Below are 23254 nucleotides of genomic sequence, written 5' to 3' on the forward strand. Positions count from 1 at the left end.
AAATCCTAGTTACTGTATACTGTTGAGTGAAAACAAAATACAGTCCTTACATTTAAAACAGAAGCCCCTTAAGAAGTATCTAGTCTCAGTCAGACCATCGACTTTGAGCGAAGAGAAAACACCTATGTAGCTTTAGAGATGGATATATACTGTATCCAAAAATAGTTACATCGAGGGCAACCGAAGACGTTTCACCTCTCATTCGAAAGGCTTCTTCAGTTCTGAATAGATGTAACCATTTTTGGATTAAATGACCAGCATGACTGAAAACCTACACAGAGATATATACTGCATGTTCTGTCTTCGGTTTCACTGCTCTTCTCCAAAGGTAATTTTAATTAACCAAGTATATTTAGTTTTGATGTTGGTTTTAAAACTTTGATCTTAGGATAAAGTGATCACAACTGAAGTATCGGTAACAGTTTAAATTAGTAGTATATTATTAGTATAAATCTTTCTATGCCCAGATGAATTTCATATTTAACTAAACTAAATCTTTTTATTATGTATTTAACTAAAGTTTAACATTGATATTTGGCGAAAGTAGACATTTGCTTCTGTAGCCTGTTCACCTGATACATTTTGATAAAACATTTCTATGTTTTAGTCTTTGTATCTACGTGATTGTGTTACATCAGATGCTTTAATATCCACTTTCCATACAATAGTAATTCCTCCAATAAATGTTTTTTTATTCATTCATATTTATAATGCAGATCAAGGAATGAACAAAACTGTTGTCCAAACCACATACAACAGAATGGTCTACTGATGTCACACCAATATGTAGTAATATTGTGGACAATCACAGGCACTGTGATTGTCCACAATATTATATGCATTATATACATATATAAATATATATATATATATGTATATATATATATATGTATATATATGCACTTATCCACTTACATGCCTTACATGCACCTCCTCCACATGAAGGACAGACATGTATCATAAGTTTCATCTAAACTGGAACCAACTATTATGTCTAATCTATAAATATGTCACTTGCTCATTTACATACAGGGCCGTAGACTTGTGACTCCAAAAGTAATAAAGTAAAGAAATGAAATCTGAGTCAATAACTGACTTCTGTTTCCTTTTTACTATATCTCACTGAAGGATATGCAAAAATAACTTTTTAAAAATAAAAAAGTAAGAATATGTTTTAAAAAAACTATGGAGGGCATGTAAGCAGGGGCTCAAAACTTATATTCTGCTTCTTTGCTCAGAAAACTTTAAGGCATTTTGGATAACGGGCAATTCCAGTTTACTGTTACCTTCTCACCAATTTAGGGAAGGTGAATTTACTCAGTGTTGTGTGTGTGTGTATATCAGTTTGTTTCCGTATGAAAATAATTGGTTGCTTAGCCCAAAGCAGACTGAGGCAGACACGCAATGCTACAATAAATGGTTTTGAGAAATATTATTTTAAAAATAGAGTTAAAGTGTGCTGGAAAAAATGTTATGAAAAGCAATGTAGACTGTGGCGCACTTGTATGATGAAATATGAAGATTCCCCAACCAAGGGGGTCGTGATACCTTCAGTCTTACCTTCCTCCCATCCCTGTGGACTTCCAGTCTTCTTCTCACTCCTTCCATTCATTTCTTGCTGCAGGTCCCCAGCAGCCACTATGCTCCATGTAAACTCTGGTATGCCTTCTTGTTGCTGGACACATGTTCTTTTATTCCCATGGCACTGGTTTTCTGTAAAAAAAAAAAAAAAAACGCAAACATTTTAATTCATATATTTCAAACAATGTGTTTTATGTTGGTACAAACAACAAGTAGGAGAAAATATATTTTTTTACATTACATATTTTTTTACATATTTAGTGTGGTGTATTTGATGGAACATATACAGTAGGTGTGATTTATAATAGCACTGACAACATTGGCATCATTTTTAAGCTGATACCACATACATCATTTCACTCCCTACAAATTGCACAGGGACAAATCAAACGCTGCCTCTCCTCTTAGTCATCTTCGTCCCTATCTGTCTTTTACATCACTATTGGCAGACCACACATAGACTCATCCATCTGTCTTGTTAAATGAAATCTGTTAGGACTTTAAAGGAACTTTTTAGAGTTCCTTTAAAGGCATAGTGTATAAAATACTGTCAGTTCGACTACTGTGTATGTATTCTCCACTTCTGTGTCATCTTTATTCCCTTCACGGAAAGAGCACCAACTTTATGATTGCAAGACTCAAAAACCAACAAACTCAAAGTGCAGTTACAGTATGTTGCTTGAAGGTATTTATTGGTTTAGACCCAGGGTCAGAGAGAATCCAAAATTATTAAACTTACTAAATGATTATCACTTTATCTAATGAGGTTTTATCAAGACCGTGTTAGGCTTCACTTAAATTACAAACCTACTCATTTGTGGAGAAGGCTGCCTTAAGCTGAATCCCTGCAGTGGTACCTCTCGGTCACTAAAGCGGAATAGTCTCCTTGGGGAAAACATCTTATTTGGTAACAAAATTAAAATAAAAAAACAGTGCTGTAGCCTAAAGCCACTGGAGAGAAGAAGAGGTGAAGAAATGTGAACAAATTAAGAAGCAGAAGATACGGTGGAAGTGAAGGCTGATTTACATTCAGTTATCAAATGGTTACGTAGCCGTAGTGGAACTGTGCTGTTCATTAAGTCAAATGAGGGTGGGATCAACACACTTGTTCACGCCATATGTTTACTGAACAAACACAGTGACTTTTTTTGCATTTATTTTACCTTAGTGTTTGGCAAAATTATTGTGTTCAAACTTTGCTAAGGTCATACAATATAAAGGAAACAGATTGCTTAAAATGTTTCTCTAAGAAGAAGTCTAGTTGCAAACAACTAAACTCTTTTGAATAACATGACCTGGATTTATGAGAATCTTCACAGACTCAAAATGATTTATAACAAATGATGATTCATAAAACACAAAGTTGTTTCAATACAAATACAGACCAAAGTACAAGTAGAGAATTACACATCTACACACAATATGTGTTTCATTGTTTTATGCCAGAAAGAAACAAGTGCGACAAAACACCAACTTCATTTTGATATGTTTGAGTTCAGGCATGGCACATTGAATTGCGATCAGGTAATGCAAAATAAAATATAGAAATGTTACATAAACATAATGACTGCATTTTTCCTATTTCTTGACCAAACATCTTCCTGAGCTCATTCTTTTACTGGCCACTGCCCGACTGACCCACCTCAGACATTCAGATTCAGATTAACATGGAGACATTGTCTGTATTATTCATTACTGTCTATTAAACTCTTTAACATAAAGTAGCTAAACACTACCGAACCTTGCATCTTGCCTCACAGCACGTCTGTCTAATTCTCAAATTACAATATAAAGAGTAAACAAGACCAAAGTAAAACCAAGACATCCAATAAGTTAAAAATACAATGAGAAATACTGTAATAAGAAAATGAAACCTGATATATCCAAAAGCTGTCTGATGTGCAATGAGCAATGAATAAAATACATTTTCTATTTATAATGGCAGATCAATTTGACCATCACATCTGATGCTTCTGTCATTGATTCTTTTTTATCTTTTATCTCAACTCAAAAAACATCTGACTTTATCATATGCATGTCTGCCTGCCCTCTACCTTTAACTGCAAACAACCCCGAGGCCAACAATCTAACTTGGACTTCTACATACTTGCCTTGAATTTTTTTTTTTTTCTTTTTCCATTTGATTCTAACACACAACTTCTGTCTGGTTACCAGATCATTCTGGTTACATGCATTATAATTTATTATAATGCACATTTAAAACTTTAATAAAATAATAAAAATAAAATAAAACAACAACAACTCTACTTTTTAATGAGTTGATTCTTTTTATAGCCTACTGTCAACCGTATTGGCTGCATGTCCATAAGGGTTGATTATAATGAGAAAAACAGTATTGTCCTTTTTAACAGTAAACAAATAGATGAAGAGTGGGAAGAATGTCAATAATTTTTTTAATTTTTTTTTTTTTTTACATATTCCAATGCAGGAAAATGTATTGATGAACATTCAGTCAAGTATACATATTTACAGTTTTTCTTTGGGCTGTTATTTTAATAATCAATTGCTGGATAATCTGTACAGTGGTGGTGCTGCTCAAAGGCAGTCATACTGTAGCAGCCCTGCCTTGAAGCTTAGATCTGCATCTGACTTTAAAGCAAAAATGCTGCCTTAAAGACTGGATATGAAGGGACTTAGTTTTGCAAAGCCAGGTGAGTAAAATAAGAGTAAGGATCAACAATAACGTCTGTGACAGAAAAACTCAAAGACACATGTGAGAGGGCATCAGTCTCTGACTACAGCACAGACTGAATGCATATAGGGCCAGACTACAGTTTCCACAAGTATCAAGATAACAACCAATAACAAATGTACCAAGAAATGTTTTCAGTCATATATTTTTATTGCCTCTATGTTGCTTTAGTACTAACTCCTGTCAGATTGACGTGCTTTGAACAACATTTCATTACAGACATTCAATCATCCTCACACGAAGCAATGAAATTAATCTTTGTTTTATGATCAGTAGCTGAGGACAGATTTCCTCTAAAGTGCAGCAAAAAGGCAGAAAGCACCGAGGGAGACTGCAAGGTGTTGAGTGTCTTTGCATCACAGTTTCTACATAATGACCGTCAACACAAGGATTTGTTCTCATATAGCTCAATGCTTATTCATTCAGTGTTTGTTCAGTGTCTCAGTCAAACGCTGTACTGTACCATCTTAGTTGAGGAAGAGGGCAGTATTACATTCATGCATTTGGTTACTTTTGGTTTAAAGCTCTTCTGTTTTGTGTAAATGCCAGTCATTGCCCAGGATGACCTCTTCAGTCTGGTTATTATTGAACCCCTTTTTTTCCTTGTTAACTTGTTTGTAGGTATAGTAGGATGTTTCCTGGATCATTGTATCTGCAGAGAGCCTTAAGGAGATAAGTGCCAGCACAGCAATAAGTCAATAGTGTGACCTCTTGGCCATCTGAAAAACTCAATTCACTGAGGCTAGCCCAGATTAATGCAATAGGAAACCATTGAAGCAGGGAAACCAAGGTCCAGATTAGTGTATAAGTATCTATGACAATTACACATATACAGTACATGTTGTAGTTTTTTTGTGTGTGTTGTTTGATGACAGCTGGAGTTTTGGTGTAATGGTGTAATGGTGTTGGTGTAATTTTTTTTGTGTGTGTTGTTTGATGACAGTTGGAGTTTTAGTGTATGTGGTTTAATGTTTAGTTGGCCCGAGGGGACTCCTGAGTGTTGCGAGTTTTTTGATCGATAGATCAAATAGTAAAAGTAATAGAAGCCCAACTATGCTACCATAGAGGTCTTTTTTTAAGGAGGAGAGAGCGATAGGGCGATTGCTGGTTCCAATTTTGAAGAACATGGTTGTTATTAGGCGTGCAATTTGGCGGGAACCGGTGATCAGCCAATTACTGTATGTCTACCAGTTTTATTTACCATTTCTGCCACAGTAACTCCTTTGGCAACCTTAGCTTTTTTTACTGCTTCCTTGTTCTTAATGATATCTATGCCATGCTGTAAAGCCTGAGCTGAAACACGAGCACCATTCTCATGTCTTCGTATAATCTTTCTTCAGTTCTATTGCTGCTCTCACTACTTTTCTTTTCGTCTTTCCACTTTCACTAGCTTTTTTAGGTTGAATGGTGATTTACGGAATAAAATAAATAAATAAAAAAAATAGCACAGTGCAAGAAATATGGGCCAAATCAGACAACAGTTCTTAGCGTGTATATCCTGAGTGTGGGCTGAGGCAAGACTGACGCCACACGCTCAGTCACTCAGTGATCACTTGCTGCCCACATGATATTCTTGACTTGTTCGGGAACCAAGTTATGGTAAGACAACCGGGGCAATTTTTGATTAAAAATTTTGTTTGTGAACCCTATTGTTCAAAAAGGGAGGCGTTCAACAACCACGGTTCTACTGTATGAGAAGAAAAGGTGATGTGTAACAGTTTGGAAATTGTTAAAGGTGGTTTGGTTTTTATGTAAAGAAACTTTTGTTTTTGCTAAAAGATGTTGCAGACGTAGCTGCAAAACAAATAGCATAGAGAAAGAAAAGATCAATGGATGGAGCAAAGGAGGACATGAAGACTATTTGGTAAAAATACAAGGCAAGGCACAAGTGAGTGAGATCCGGGCAGGGGTCAATCAGATAACCCCTGAATCCAGTAGCGGAAGATGAAATAAACCTGTCTCCACTTGCACAAGACAGGGGGCACTGTAAAATATTTTTGTGTTATGTCCTTAAAGAACAAGTACTTCTCTTTTCTGCTGTATTTGCCTTTACTTAAAATAAAGTTTTGCTTCTGTCGTCTCTATTTACAAAGTTCTGATAGACACCGTGCTGTCAAATATCTGTCTTCAGGCACAACAGCATTTCGTACAGTGATGTTTGTCATGCTTGGCATATTGGTGCTTTTATTGACAATGTTTTGTCACATATTGAGACTCATAAAAATAGTGTCATACTTGATGTTGTGAAAGGAATATTTATATCAGTACATAAATAAAGAATTTATTTTTTTCAGCTTCTCCCTTCAGGGGTCCTGTAGCAAATCATCTGCCTCTATCTCTCCCTATCCGACTCTTTGACTACTGCTACAGTAGCCATTTTATGTTCTTTTCCATTACAGCCATATTGTTATCAACATTTTTTTCTTTTCTGGCATCTCAATCTCTGATATTAGCCCAATATAGTCACCATCTCTCCTCAGAACCTTTCTAAAGCACATCAACCACACCTTTCTAAGCTTCTTTGGTCACTCCCAGGAACAAGCTTAGCATCTTCGTTACAATATTGCCACATGCAGCTCAGAATTTTGTCTATTAGACAGAGACACTATCAAACCTACTTCACAGCATAGCTCAGTCAATGAAACTCACCCATTACTTGTGTCCATCCATTCCACCCTGTTCCTTTTCTTTACCACTTGTGTAAGTTCATTACTTTAGATCAGGCATGAATCATAAATCATGACCAATATCAGAGTGATACCGATCCTGAATATCTGATTGAGCCATCCCTACTAGACACACAGTACTTAACTGTCACATAACTGTTTTTAAACAAAACAACTTCCATCTTAAAATAAAACCCTTTTACAATGTGGGCTATTTGAGCCATTGACAAGACACTAGACTTTTAGCAGAGTTGCCTACTAGAGAACCTAAGTAAGCCTTTAACAGGGGGACCAACACATTGAGCTTTTACAATGGAGTGCAGTATGTCACTGGAGAGCAAAGATACATTTGAGAGTTTACATCTGTATCTGGACAGCTGACAATATTTCACTTACCTGACATGATGGAGTCATTAGGAAAGCTCAGGTCATATTCAGACATCCAGGAAAAGCTCCAGTACCCTCCAAGAAATTTGGCTGCAGTCCTACTAGACGCAGTATCATCTGCAATAAAAAAAAGAGCAAAATCTAAATGTTATTACCATCCTTTTAGAATAATAAAGGTTTCAAAACCACCCATTTAAATGTCTGATGTTTCAGTTAAAACATTTTTGTTTTTGCCATTTTATTGACATTTAAGTTAAGGTCATGTGAATTTAGAAAAAAAAACAGTGTAGAAATGTCTGTCGAAAATATTATTAATACATGAAAATGTTTAGATAGGCAATTCACTGGATAAATATTGATTGTGATTATTTCTATGAACAAATTTATAATAATTACAGATAATGAGAATTCATTGTTAAGCTATAATATGTGTACTGTTTTTACTAAAATGCACATAGTGGGGCAGTTAAGATATCAGACTCCAGCAGTTGCCAAATTGCCCCTGAGGTGCACTGAGCTTGACACCGTCAGCATTCACTGCTCCCCATCACTATGGTGATGGATGAAATTATCTAATAGTAACACTTTTCAGTAACAATGTGTTGTTAATTATTTCAGTAAATATATATTCATATAGGTTTGAGGTCTTGTAAGACCTGCATATACACTTCACTAAGGAAAAAGCAAGTGAACTCTAATAATCCGATTCAATTCGATCCACTCTCACAAATCCTTCAAATGCCTAATAGATTAATCAATGAACGCCAACTAAAGCTGTCAGCTGACCAGGAATAAATGAACATATTGTACTTTAATTCTTCGTGCTGTCTGATGGTGTCTTAATCACTTCTAACTTAAATAATCAAGTTATGTTGCAGTTAGCTAAGGGAAGAATACTTAAGAAAACACAGACAGTAAAAAAGAACAACTATTAATGCCATTTCATTTAGTCCATATTTTAATTTCAGAAGTAAAGGCTACTACTATACTTGATTCCTCAATGTTAGCTTTGCTACATTATAGTGCACTGATCCCTTAATGTAGCAAATTGAACAAAAAGAGATATAAACATATAAACATGAAACAGCTCACTAGGGTCATCTCTGTGAAGACAAGCTTGCACAGAGACAAGGAAACTCATAATGATTAAAATATCAAGGTATTGCTGATAATTAGAGAACTCTCGATCCGATACTCAGGATTAGATATTGGTCAATATTGCAGGATGGAACATCGCAAAAAACAACTATAGTTCGATTTGCGCAACATGCCATAAACAGGGATACTATCACTACAGCAATGGCAGGAGAAAATAAGGTATCAGCTTGATATACAGTATTGGCAAGAATTCTAATTTGCAGTGTCAGTATCGGACATGAAAAAATTGCAGTATACTTTTTAAAAAATTAAAGGATTTATGATGCTACCTAATAGACAACCTGAGTCCAACAGCTCTTTTCCTCCTGCATCACAAATGTCCTCTTCTTTCTGGACATTAATTAAAGATTTATCCTGGGATACATACATTACTGCCTAAATAAATTGATTACCTGTCTAAAACAGTGACACGTCATTAAATGCTTGTCAGAGTCTGCCAGAACCACGTCAGACTGTGTAGGCCTTGGGATTGGCTGCTTTCTGTGCAACAAAGGACTGCATTGATTTGTACCAGAGGAACCTCCATGTTCACGAAGCACTCAGACTTTCATTAAGACCTTTGCAGAATCTGTACACATTGCTGCCTAACCCCTGTAAAAGCCCAAAGTAAACATCCTTTTACAAGCCTTTTGTTCTCAGACTTTTCTTTTTTTTTCCCGTATGTAGACTTTTTCATCTTCTTATAACAAGGTGTTAACATTGTGGTACCTAATTATTATACAGCTCAATTGTAGGTCACAATTAATATAGACCACCCTGCTTTGAAAAGTCACTTACATTAAAAAATAAATTACTTATAATAGTATTTATGATTCATTGCAGACTTGGTAGTTTGATAATATCTGTCTTATAGACAAAAGGCTGAGTTGAAGGAGGCAGACATGAAGATGCTGAGATCTTCACTGGGAGTCACCAGGATGGAGAGGATCAGAAATGAGCAGATCAGAGGGAAAGTTTGGAGATAAAGTTAGAAAGGAGAGGTGGAGATGGTTTGGACGCGTGTTGAGGAGAGATAGTGGAGATGTTGGACAAAGGACATTGGAGATGGTGTTGCCAGGAAGGAGGAGTGGAAGACCTCAAAGGAGATTTGTGGATGTGGTAAAACAGGGCCCGGAGGTTGGTGTTAAAGCAGAGGATGCAGGGAATAGGGTGAGATAGATAATCCACCGTGGCGTCCCCTAAAGAGAAAAGCTGAAAGAAGAGGAGGATGTACTTCCTGTGCCTGTTAAAGAAGCACCGTATCCCACAGGAGGTGCTAGTTCTTTTCTACTGAATGATGTATAAAGATAGAGGAAGTAGAATGCAAAAAAACTACCACTGGACCACTCAAATCAAACTTTCTCAAATATTTGACTGACAAGATTTATGCCCAGAATTACAGGCAGTGTGACATAACACCAAGAAACTCTGTATGTAACTGTGTCTGTTTGTGTGCAAGTGAGAAAGAAGGACAAAAAGCACAATGTTGTCTTCATATAATATGTATGACACAAACATGATTTAAATTTTGTGTAGTACTTTTATCTCTGGTCTGTGGAATTACAGATTTATAACCAATGATTTTAGTGAGTTTGAAAGGGAAAGTGTTGGTGTGTCGGTGCCAAACTGATGAAAACTAGTTGTTCCTGTTAGACTCCTCTCATAAAATACTTTAAAATGTTCAGGCATTAAATATAAGCAGGTTGATTTTAGAGGGAAAGTCTTTGTTAAGTGATAACATCTTTTTTCCGTTTTGTCATGCAGCAACATAGGTTTCTGTTTTCAGCTGTGTCAAAGTTTAAAACTGAGAAACCTCATATCTATTGTATAATGTTGTATAATGTAAAACAAAGCTTTAATAGGTTTTGCCAATCCAAAAAGTAGAGAAGACAAATATTATTACTGCTATAAACAAAAATAAATGCAAGAAGTATTGCTGTCCATATAACTGCTTATATATTACCTTTAACTTGTGTTTGGTTGTATAGTTGGTGCAAGTAGGACATTTTAAAGATATTGTTCTTTATATTTGGAAAATAAATATTCTCAAAAATTGCTGAGGACAAAGTGTCCTCTGACTCCATTTGCACAAATTCACCAGCCAGCATCTCTCTCTTCATCAAAGAGCAGAGAAACACATCATTATCACCTATCCTAAAATAATGTCTATCTGCTTTTGATTTAGAGACTTTAAATCTGATTGACATAATAAAAGGAAATGACATTCTATTTCACCAAAAAAAAAAAACAGGAAGTGTACACCCATGGTGTAGATCTGACTTATGTGGAAATTGTAGTTTTTGTTGTTCATCAATTGTCAGAAATGATGAGAAGATAATTAAGAGGAATGTGCAGCTACAAGTGGATCTTTAATGAAAGAACTGTGAAAACACTGTCATGGTTTGTATGTAGTACTTCTCGTTCAATTGAGCTAAAAATAATTTTCTGTAGCGTGAGAATAAGATGCTCAATATTACACCACCCACCTTCCCTGAGCGTTTAGGCTCATTACGAGTTTGACAAAACAACACACTTCTTACAGCAGGTGCGACCTGAAGAGTTTGTAAACCTTTTTTAAACATGTTACTTATATAGCTTGGTATGTAAGCGATGCTCTTACAAAGGCTCTTCACTTCATTAAATTCTCCAAAGAATATCTTTAGTCTCTCGAAATGAAAAAAATATCTCTTGATGACAAGAAATTAAGTCCTCGATAATCTACAATCTAAGATTTTAGCTTGTAATGTATGGACTAGCTGCACTAAAATGTATGACCATGTCGGCTTACGTGTCCGTATCTTTTAAAATCATTCTCTCAGCAGTCCTTGTAATATTTGAAATTATTCGCTAGTCTTTTCACATACAATATCATCTCAAATATAGAAAGATCGATTTCCCTGCAAGTTTTTAAAGTTGGTGACATGCTTGGGGCACCGTGAGGGCAATTTTTTATAGAACGAAGTGACCCGGAAACCCATTAAACGTTAACACTGTATAGGTTTAATAGAACTGACCCTTTGAAAGGACATACGGACAGGAGCAAAGAGAAGGGAAAAACACGTTGCTGTGAAAAGTCTACATATGCGATCAATAATGTCTGGTTCTTATACCTGTGTCTTAGCAACTGACTTGTTGACAAGGCCAAGGGTCCAATGACCTTTTCATAAACCACTCAACTCATAACGGGGTTTAAACCATGACCTCTGCTGTTTTTTTAATGAACCAGAATCTGATGAATGAAAAAGACCTCCTTCACAGTAGCATCAATGTGTGTGTACATGTGTGATTTGAATGTCAATGTTACATAATAAATCAGTGACAAATTGGCAACAGCAATAAAGAACAAACCCAGAGGGATGTTTTTCTCAACCCAAAAGAAGACAGCTTAGGGAGTTGGGGCCAAATGGAGGTAATGTTAAACCACCTTGCTCAAGGGTATAACCTGCAAAGAACAGAATCTGTGAGGATTGATAGGCACCAGTGGGGAAACAGCACATCTCTTGTATGGTACAGGATATCTTTGTCAGTGAGGGTGTATGGGGAGAAAGGATGTACAAAAGAAGGCTGTTGCACCATTGTGTACATTTCAATATCACCAAATCATGAAGATTTCATATATTATTTAACAAAGAAACGATTGACCAAGAGTACGACTGCCTAGTGTGAGGGCACTGTAAGCATAGGGCTGTTTTACTAAACCAGATCTTCAATAATTATTTTGTTCCTAAAATGTGCAGTGGACCAGTTTTGTTTTCCTGACACACAAAATCTTAACTTATCTCCACTTGTCCAACTATCCTTCCTTGAAAATAACTGTAAAGCCTTTTATTTTGTACTTCTCTTCTTTCTACTCTCCTTCTTGCCTATTCTACTCTCTACTCTAACTAAACATCATTTGCAAACATTCACACGCACAGAAGTACTGCCTAATCTTATTTGTCAAATTATCCATCGGCCCAAACTATTAACAAGCAGTTCAGACCTAATACGTTCAACAGCCTCTCTCTTACCCCAACTTCCTTTATCTGTCTTCACCATGCACTAACTCCGCTATGCAAACATTTTCAACACTTGTTCTCCTTTGCTACAGCTGACATATCACCTATTGTCCTTGAGGCTCTTTGTAGCCAATCACACACCACATTTATAGCTCTTCTCTGTCAAATTTTGCATGGTTTGTGGTCAACAATAGGACATGTGTTTGTCCCTTGTGTGAATGTTTGTATGAGGTCTGTGTTGATAGATCTGCTCCACAATGGAAAGTGTAAAGTGATTGCAGGTCATTACAGACATTAATAGTCTTTTCATTGACCTGCATTGTGGAGTTAAAAGTGGCCAAATGTTTGGAGGGGAAAATAATAACAGTTGTTGTATCATTGTCTATTTCTTTGCTATTAATCAAATGCGAACCTCTCACAAAGTGAACACTCTCAACCAAACTGCTACTTTTTACTCCATTCACATTGTACTTTTTGAAACAAGCTTTATTCCAATCATTTAGCACTGTTCCTCTGTAAATGAGCTCTACTGTCATTGTTGGCTTTAAGATCAAAACATCAATGTAACATTTTTATTACTTACAATAGAGGTTGACTGGTCTGTTTAGCTTCAGTTGTCCAGTTGTAATTTTGGTGTTTACAAAGATAAATGTGATGCTGGTTCCCAGTGAAGTGGTTAAGGTTACATTCAGAAATGAATGAATCCACATTGGCTTGCCAAAGGGTTTGTATTGGTTACCCTGATTCTCAGAAAGAGTAATATTTTCTCGTTTTCACACTCCTTTTCTCCTTTCTATGCATTTTAGCTTTATTTCTCCTACTGCACAACAAAACCCATCTCCATGTGTAAGCTCATTCCCTTAACCCTGGGGCATCAAAGGTTGAGTCATATAATTCCACATTTGTTATACACACTGTGGGAGTCATTATTTGAATCATTTTATGTGCTCCAGTCCTTGTCGCTGTGGCTGTTACAGTAGCTTGTCATTCACACTACACTGAATGCCACTGTACTGCTTTGTTTGCTATGAATGTGTCCATGCTCCAGTGGAAGAAAAAGATGACATACCCTCTCACAGTAATGATAACATTTGGAACCTAGGACATAGGGAGGCTGGTTAAAAATCAGACAGGCTGGCAGCCACTGTGTGGCAGTCACAGTCTGCTGACACAGTGAGTGCGGCAAAATGCACTGACATCTGACCCCTCACTGTCTGCCACTCAATGTCTGGGGGCTGTCAACACAAGCTAACAACTGCAGCTAAAAGGCAACATGGTATAAACATCTTCCCTTGGTGAGCAATGTGTTTAAAGGCATCCTTCTGCACGGTAAAATATACCCACAAAGCACTCTAGCCTGATCATCCTTTTAGCCACTGGAGCACTTTCCTTGAGATGGGCTACAGGTCTACATGTTTATGTTGCTTCATCTGAAGTAAGCGCATACACAAACATACATATGCATTGAAAAACACACCATAAAAGGGTAACCACTTATCTGTCCCAGTGTGGCTCAACACACTTGGCAAAGAGCAAAGCATTTTTCTTTAACCTGCTTCAGTTATCAGGTTGATAGATGATAAATGGTGAACCTATTACTGCTGTGGGAACATTGAGCCTCCTAATACCCTGAATGAGAAAGGGTAAAGAGTTGGACCCTGGTGTCGGAGAGTCTCTTGGGGTAGCTTTCAGACTCACTCAACCGTCTTTGAAGCCTCTTCAGATCAATAATCCCTTAAATGCTTTTGTGAAGCTATAGGCTATAGACTTTTCAGAAGGAAGCGGTACACATTCATATATCACACATTTCAGCAGATCTGTAAGTAGGCTTTATACAATGGAAATATCTATATTATGAGTAAAAATAATATAAAAAAGGTTTCATAATTTATCATGTTGGTCTCTGAGGCTGAACAGGCGTTTTTTTCTCTTTTTTTTTTGAATAGTCGATGAGTCATTATTAGATTAAGAGGCCTTTAAAAAGATTCTCTAATTGAAATAAATTACATCAAGGAAAATGAAAGAATCCATATTTGTTATAGTCTGTTTTAATAAAATAATCTACAAACCCCAGTGTGCAGACAATGCATTCGCCACTTCACTCAAAAATAACTCTTTCTATCTTTATTCACTATTCACTTAACAGTTTCCTGTTGAAATCATCAATTCTTCATCAACAGCAAATCCATGATTCAATTTGCCAATGTCTGACACAGCAAGCTCAGCAAGGTCAAGAGGACTTAACAAAACAGAGAAGGGCTACTGCCAGGCAATGTTTCCCTAACCCTTAGTTCCATTATTATCCCATGCAAATATATGAGCATCACATCCGTTATATGGACAGTAGAGTAAAAAGGATCATATTATTGTCTTGTTTTTAAGAGTTCACTTAAATAGAGAGACAATAGATGTATTGTCTAACTTTGCTTCTTTAGTCATCATTTTTGTCAATACTGCAGCTCAGGACATAATATGCATTTTACCAAAGTAGAAAAAAAATCTCAATTAAATTATCTTGGGTGCTATAAATAAAAAATTAAAATAAATTTACAAAGCCAAAACAGCTGGACCTACAACCAATACTATACAGTATAATTCTGTATGATTTGCACATAAAACCCTAACACATTGGTAATATCATAATCTAGGACTGTGCAGAATTTGTTTTACATGGCGACATAACCATGAAATACCGTAAGTCGAGGATGTCGTAAACTGACCACTCCCTGTAATCAATTACTGATTAAATATACTGTTATGCCACATCAACAGCTCCAAGTACTTAGCAACAGGAACGTGCCACCACCTGAGAGCCTTTTGAATCAAGCCTAACACAGACACCAACAGCTTGAAATCCTTTGTCTGAACCATTATATGCAACAGTAACATTTGCGCTAAACATTGCCCTCTACAAGCCAAAGATTTGGTTCTACTGCCACCATCATATGCCACTGGTGTGTTCAATCTCAGACACTTTGTGAATGGACATATTGTACATGTAGCACCAATCGATGTTGAACCACCCAGCCAAAGATTGGACTTTCACAGAGGTTGTGGTAACCACATTCCACAGTCAGCAGCTGAAAACACAACTTAATTCTTTGATTCTCTTCAGCCTTGAACGCTGGGCACCCTTCAAAGCTTCCTTACACCTTTAAAGTCTTTAGAAGGTTAATCCTGTTGATAGATAAAACTGAACTTTCCCAAAAGTTCAAGAGCTACACTTTAACAGTTGGATGCTTTGTCCTGTTGCAGTCAGATAACATCAATTGTTACTGCAGTTGGCTGTAAAATGCATGAGTTTAAAATTTTGTCAGTGTTTCCTTTTATTGTTTGTTAGCCGTAACTACTATCCCATTTAACTGATATTAAATACATTTCTTTTGAAAAACCAGACATAAGAAACCAGACTTGCATGTATTTCTACGCATGTCAGTGTACACTATAAATCAATAAATATTTAATTTTAGTGTTAAATATATTTTAACCATCCGTACTAAGAATTTTAACCTACACATTTAGGATAAATGTATAGTAATAGTTATTAGAGCAATTAATTGAGCAACAGATTAGTCATGTTCTTTAGGTAAATTTGCATGCTCTACAAAAGGAAAATGCAAGCAGACTTGAAAATAATTACCTACTATAAATTTTGTAAAACAAAAATGGCAAAAGTAGATTGCAACATTTAAATTTACTATTTTTAATTACCTTGCATGATAAACTCTGTGTGAATAAACATGATGGGAAAACAAGTTACCTCTTCAAGCCAATTTGCCTTTTTTTTTTTTTTTTTTAAAGAAAAGAAATACAGTAAGACCGGCAGTCTAAGGAGAGTGTAACAAAAATTAGTTTGGTGGGAAGAGTTTGTTTGTGTTTACTGATAATGAAACTCTGCTCTCCACAACAAACACTATGTTATACTAAATACCAATAGGTCCTTACCTTTAACAAATGTACATGTCTCAGTTGGTAAGAACTGAAACAAACGTAGTTATAATCACTGAAGAAGTTAATTGACCAGTTGGTCATTGGTTTTGAATTTAATTTATTCCACACACAAGACACAGCACTCAGGCAAGCTCGGTTTTATCCACATTAAGCAGACTAGAGAACATATATTTATCTTTTTTATATACTAAATATGTTATTTACTTAAAATAATTCCCTAAAATGATATAACCTCTTACTTAATAAAATCTCTACTTCTCATGTCTGCAATGAAAAATGAGAGTATAAAAAAGATAAATGTGTTCTGTGGTTCAGTCACTTGATAAAAAGCCAATTTATCGTCTAATCAAAGAATCATTTCCATGGTAAAAGCCAATGTCTTCATGACAGGCATGAAAAAAAAAATTAAATTGCTGCTCACATCCATAGTTGTTATGGGCTGATTTATCTCTGCTCTTATGTTTTGGAAAAATAAACCCTGGGCTCCACATCCCACGAATGCAGCCTGACTAAGGAATGACATGGAACAAGTGAAGCAGGGAAAGCCTTAACTCAGACCTGGCGTGATTGACAATATCCTTCTAATGCAGTCATGATAGAGTTGGCAGCTGTTTTATAGTGTAGGCATCTATTACCTTTTCTTCACTCCATTTGTTGTTATTCTGTGTGAAATGCAACATTCAAATATACTCCCTTGAAATAAAAGAAAAATCTATTTAAGACACAGGGGTGAAGGCTGCCATTATTATCCTCCCTGTTCACAACTGTTCAGTGTGTGCTAGCATTATTACTAGCTGTCACTGTGTAAAGAAAATATCGCAGGCTGCTTTCCTAAAGCATAGCCCTCAGAGAAAAAGGAGGGGGAAAAAACAAAAAACATTTGGCCAGGTCATAATTCCTCCTGTTTTCCCTATCTTATCAGTGTAACCTCCACTGGTCAGCAATTTCTTATGATTTGTTGTTATTTCTTTCCAACCACATACACTACACTCTCCCACCTTCTGTCTGTCTGTTTGTTTATATTTGAAATTGTGACTGACAACAAATAGAGCCAAAGGGAGATGGATTTTAATGAAGGCATAACAGTTGCTCAGTCTCCGAGAAACCAGATATCTGACTGTTTACATGAGACATATGGTGCATTGATTACGAGAATTCTCAGGAATAGTCAGATGTTTAAATATATTCTTCACAAGTGGAAAATAAAAACATAAGAATATCATACACACCCAGAAATAGGTGTATATAGCCAAGTACAATTACAAACACAAGGAATTACTTCATATCTTGGTGCCACTATAATTTGATCAAACAAATGCAAAAAATATCAAAGGTAAAGAAAATAAGGCTTCATTTAGTCCCTACATTTCTTCTTTGACAAAAAATGGTCATAGGTAAGGTGAAAAAAACGGTTTAACGAGATTAACGAAAATGGGTCTTTTGGGGGGTTTCTCACTTTGGCTCGACGTCGAGTCGACGACAAGTTTAATTGCGTCATACCGTTGACAGAGGAAGAACTACACAGACACACAAGTCCAACAATGAGCACGTAACTCACCATAAACGACTCCCGTAGCCTTTGCTAATGCAGATAACACGGCAATCAGTTGTCCTGTCAGCTCCCAGTGAAAGTGGCAGTTTCACCTGCCGGGACAAACCGCGGGGGGTTCCTCTGCTCACGTATCCGCTCCAGCATGACGGAAGTGGAGTTCCACAGCACCGTCAATTTAAAGTTCTGGTTTAATGCGCAACTGGGGCACACTTATCCTTCAGAGCACTTGTTGTCAACGGCAGGTGGCTTGGCGAGTTTTTTATTTATTTTCTTACGCTCAGGGACACGTTATCTATCACTTTATGGAGTGATTATGACTACTGGTTTAGTCGTGGTACAATATCGACGTAGGCCAAAGAGGCCTCTCTCGTGCGTTAGTGCCCACGCGGAAGAAAAAAAAACTTCTCGACTCCTCCCAGTGGTCGTCGACGTTTTTTTGTTTGTTTGTTTGTTTGTTTGTTTGTTTGTTTTTTGTGTGTGTGTTTGTTTTTTGTTTTTTTTATTTTGTTTTTGTTAATGCCCTAGTATAGCGTTGTGCTGTCCTGAAAAATAAACAAAATAATATGGACACTGATACAATTTGTGGTTTGTTCAATGTAGCATAGCATAGTGGTTTTGCTATGCTGCATGTGAAAAGACAAAATAAGACGAGAAAAGAAATACAGCAAAATCACTGAAGCCCAAAAGAGGAAAGCAAACAATCACACAAGCATATATCAATGTCCGAAGAACAGTAGGAAGGAACTGGGGAAATATAGAAATAATTAACCACTGATTACACTCAGAATTAATGCTTGAAGGTGTACGATTTTTGAATACTCAATCATAAGTATAAGGATCCACACACATAAACTACTACTGTTAAATGTGTAATAACTGAGAAGTGTCTTTGCTTAGAGTGTTAGGTATAATAATCAGTGGTAGAGATAGAAGAATTTAGTAATACAATGGTAGATTAAGAGTGGAGTCTGTGAACATGCCAAGTAAATACAAATGGCTAGAAACAATGCAACACTTGATCATCAACGACATATTTAATTTGCAAATACTTCTTAAAAGGTTTGATGCGCTTTGAGGATGCATTTGGGAAGAAAACGGATGCACTCTGAGGCTGTTGTATCCCATGCTGTTTTATCTGTTCAAAGAGCTGTGCCTCTATTATCATCTCCTTAAACTAGCACATCAACGTGGAACCACGGATACTTAACAGTCACCATCAGCAACAGGAATCCTACATTTCAGGCCTTGCAATAATGGAAAAGCTGTTGCTGATTATTGTGCCTGACATGGATTTCGTTAACAACTAACAGAAGGCAACATTGTTATATGTAATGATTACCAACCATTGCAACACCAAAAATAACCTAAAGAAATAATAATAATAATAAAAGAGCTAGAGAAACTGTGTCCCAATGAAAGCAGCAGGGGTGAAATTGTTTTTAAAGAAACGCATTTTTCCTAATGTGACATTATGTAATTGTCATAAAATAGAATAGGAATTAGAATAAAATAATGTAATGTCTAATTATTTCTCATCTTAGCTTCAAGCAGATTTTTATATATACATATTTGACGGGTTAAGCATCTTCTACAAATCTCACTGAGCTTAATATATTTCTGACTTGTTCTCAGCATATCAACTTTGTCTAATGCAGGGGTCTTAACATGTGGCTCCAGAGGCACATGTGGTCCTTCAGTCCCTCTGCTTTGTTTCCAAGGTAATGTTGATACATTTTTCCTGTTTGCAACCATTGTGTTTAGTTTTTTCAAATAAATGTTGGTCCACTTTTTTAAACCAGCCAGATGCTGACTATCAGTAACTTATGGGCCACATGTCTTTTGAAGATGGCTGTGAAGCAACATCAACATCAATTATATTAATCAGAAAAACACTAAAGAGTTAAATTTGTGTCTTTACTAAGAACTCCCCAAATGTTTTAGTGTTTCATTCAACACATTTTCTGTATGCTAGCGTTCAAGATAAACTGAAAAAAAAAAAAAACCCACACCCGTATATGACAACATATAATTGCAGAAAGCACAATTTAAGGACAAGGTCGTAGGGCCACGGTCATCCATTCGTTACTCCACAGATCAGCCAATCTCCTTGACCTGTGTAGTAAGGTCACAGGGCTTGTTCTCTGGTCATTGATTTTTTTTTTGAGAGTGATGTTCTGATTCTCTATAAATTTCCAGGTTTTCTATATTCAGATACTACACCAGGTGCACGTTTACCTTAGCACTCGACACATTCTGTGACATATTCATATCTGCTGTTTTTACGAAAGCATGCTCCATGTCGCCTGCTGTCTGACCACTGATATATATGTATATATATATATATATATATATATTATTGGTTCCATAGTGTAGCGGTCAGCACTCCTGCATCTGCTGCTAACAGCATCTGCAGCATCTAACAGCATCTGCTGCTAACCCATCAATGGGATCATATGGGATATATATATATATATGTATATATATATATATATATGTTCTTCGTATATATGGGTACATATGCTTGACACATGCTCAATACCAAAAATTGGCTTGTTTTGTGTAAAATGTCAACGTGCAATCCAAATGATGTTGGTCCTCTACTACCTTTCCTTCCTGTCAAAAAGGGTGACAGGGGTTAATGAGAATCCAAACTGCAGTTCCAGAAAACCTCTTGCCAGGCTCTCTGGAAGAGATAATAAGGCTGCCTGTCACAGGTAATTACTGTCATCAAATCTGTGAATACTGTGGCCTACACTGCAATGCTGTATAAAACATAACCTCTCACATATTCTTCTCATAAATAAGTCAAAAGAGAATTTGTATTTTTGATTATTAGCTCTATTCTAAATACAGTGTCACAACTTACGAAATGTATAAACACGTTGATCGATCCTAAAGTCTCTCCAAATTTCTTATGGAACATGGTTAAAGCATGCAGAGTTGGCAGGTAAAACTACTGAAGATTTTACATTGAGACGGAACTCGGCTACAGTGTGTTCCAGAGATTTTATGCAAAAGTGTGATTGCTTTGCATAATGCAGGAGTCGATTAGAAGTGGAATTTATCAACCATATTTAGCTACAGGTTACATGGAAGAGTGAAGGATTAAATTAATTTACTCCATCATAAAAATAACACATTTTGACTAAATGAAAATGGGTTTAAATGCAAGTGAGGAAAATAAATAATGTGTTTATTGCTGTAGCTTAGGTAGGGAATATTCAGTAAATAGAGGTGGTAATATGTAAGTCTGCAATAGACCATTATAGATCTGTTGGTAAACCCTGCCCCTGCCTGATGGCAGATGGGAGTTGAGACCCCTGCGACCCTGAGTGGGGTTAATGTGTACTGTAGAAGATGAATCAATCAATAAATAAAACAACTGCAGAGGGCACACTGAGCCTTGATGAACAATGTTCTCCCTTCTCTCCCTTCCAGTCTGGATAGCTACAACACCGACCTCACCCCCAAAGCCATCAGGATGCCAAGTGACCCCACCCACCCATCTCACAGCCTTGTCAGCCTGCTGCCGTCAGAGCAGAGACCGCGGAGTCTCCAGGCCAAAACTAGCAGGCTCAAGGGCAGTTTCATTCACCACAGACTCAGGAAGCTTAACTTCCTGCCTGCTCTAGAGCTGGGGTTCCCCAAACACCAGGCTGGGGGCCATTACCAGCATTTAAGGTTTTATTTTGAAATTTAATTTTAATTTTTTTTCCCCCATGGACCAGTTAGCCCTAAAACTAAAGTCTAGAGCAAATGATTTTCAAAAAACAAACAAACTGGAGAGCTGAATGACTGTCAGAAACCCCCAAAGTTCTTCTTCAATGATTGGTCCATTGCAACAGATTATATTATATATTGTACATTTATTAAAATCTATTTCTATTTACATAATATTTCATAATATTAATTAAATTGTATATGATGCCCTTAATCAGGTAATAGTTATATATAATGATGGGAGTGTATATATATATATATATATATATATTATTGGTTCCATAGTGTAGCGGTCAGCACTCCTGCATCTGCTGCTAACAGCATCTGCAGCATCTAACAGCATCTGCTGCTAACCCATCAATGGGATCATATGGGATATATATATATATATGTATATATATATATATATGTTCTTCGTATATATGGGTACATATGCTTGACACATGCTCAATACCAAAAATTGGCTTGTTTTGTGTAAAATGTCAACGTGCAATCCAAATGATGTTGGTCCTCTACTACCTTTCCTTCCTGTCAAAAAGGGTGACAGGGGTTAATGAGAATCCAAACTGCAGTTCCAGAAAACCTCTTGCCAGGCTCTCTGGAAGAGATAATAAGGCTGCCTGTCACAGGTAATTACTGTCATCAAATCTGTGAATACTGTGGCCTACACTGCAATGCTGTATAAAACATAACCTCTCACATATTCTTCTCATAAATAAGTCAAAAGAGAATTTGTATTTTTGATTATTAGCTCTATTCTAAATACAGTGTCACAACTTACGAAATGTATAAACACGTTGATCGATCCTAAAGTCTCTCCAAATTTCTTATGGAACATGGTTAAAGCATGCAGAGTTGGCAGGTAAAACTACTGAAGATTTTACATTGAGACGGAACTCGGCTACAGTGTGTTCCAGAGATTTTATGCAAAAGTGTGATTGCTTTGCATAATGCAGGAGTCGATTAGAAGTGGAATTTATCAACCATATTTAGCTACAGGTTACATGGAAGAGTGAAGGATTAAATTAATTTACTCCATCATAAAAATAACACATTTTGACTAAATGAAAATGGGTTTAAATGCAAGTGAGGAAAATAAATAATGTGTTTATTGCTGTAGCTTAGGTAGGGAATATTCAGTAAATAGAGGTGGTAATATGTAAGTCTGCAATAGACCATTATAGATCTGTTGGTAAACCCTGCCCCTGCCTGATGGCAGATGGGAGTTGAGACCCCTGCGACCCTGAGTGGGGTTAATGTGTACTGTAGAAGATGAATCAATCAATAAATAAAACAACTGCAGAGGGCACACTGAGCCTTGATGAACAATGTTCTCCCTTCTCTCCCTTCCAGTCTGGATAGCTACAACACCGACCTCACCCCCAAAGCCATCAGGATGCCAAGTGACCCCACCCACCCATCTCACAGCCTTGTCAGCCTGCTGCCGTCAGAGCAGAGACCGCGGAGTCTCCAGGCCAAAACTAGCAGGCTCAAGGGCAGTTTCATTCACCACAGACTCAGGAAGCTTAACTTCCTGCCTGCTCTAGAG

General features: G+C 36.7%; 1 protein-coding gene across 1 annotated transcript in view; it reads right to left on the reverse strand.

Annotated features, from left to right (window-relative positions):
* Positions 1-19282, reverse strand: part of alk (ALK receptor tyrosine kinase) — a 124576-nt gene extending 105294 nt beyond the window's left edge. The window contains exons 1-3 of the mRNA XM_025055097.1: positions 17992-19282; positions 7357-7464; positions 1549-1713 (exon numbers count right to left, since the gene is read on the reverse strand). Coding sequence (XP_024910865.1) covers positions 1549-1713; positions 7357-7402 — 211 coding nt within the window. The 5' untranslated portion in view covers positions 7403-7464; positions 17992-19282. The remainder of the gene's footprint in view (positions 1-1548; positions 1714-7356; positions 7465-17991) is intronic.
* Positions 19283-23254: the final 3972 nt, after the last annotated feature.

The sequence above is a fragment of the Cynoglossus semilaevis genome, chromosome 1 (assembly GCF_000523025.1).
Source record: "Cynoglossus semilaevis isolate Cse_v1.0 chromosome 1, Cse_v1.0, whole genome shotgun sequence".
Lineage (NCBI taxonomy): Eukaryota > Metazoa > Chordata > Actinopteri > Pleuronectiformes > Cynoglossidae > Cynoglossus > Cynoglossus semilaevis.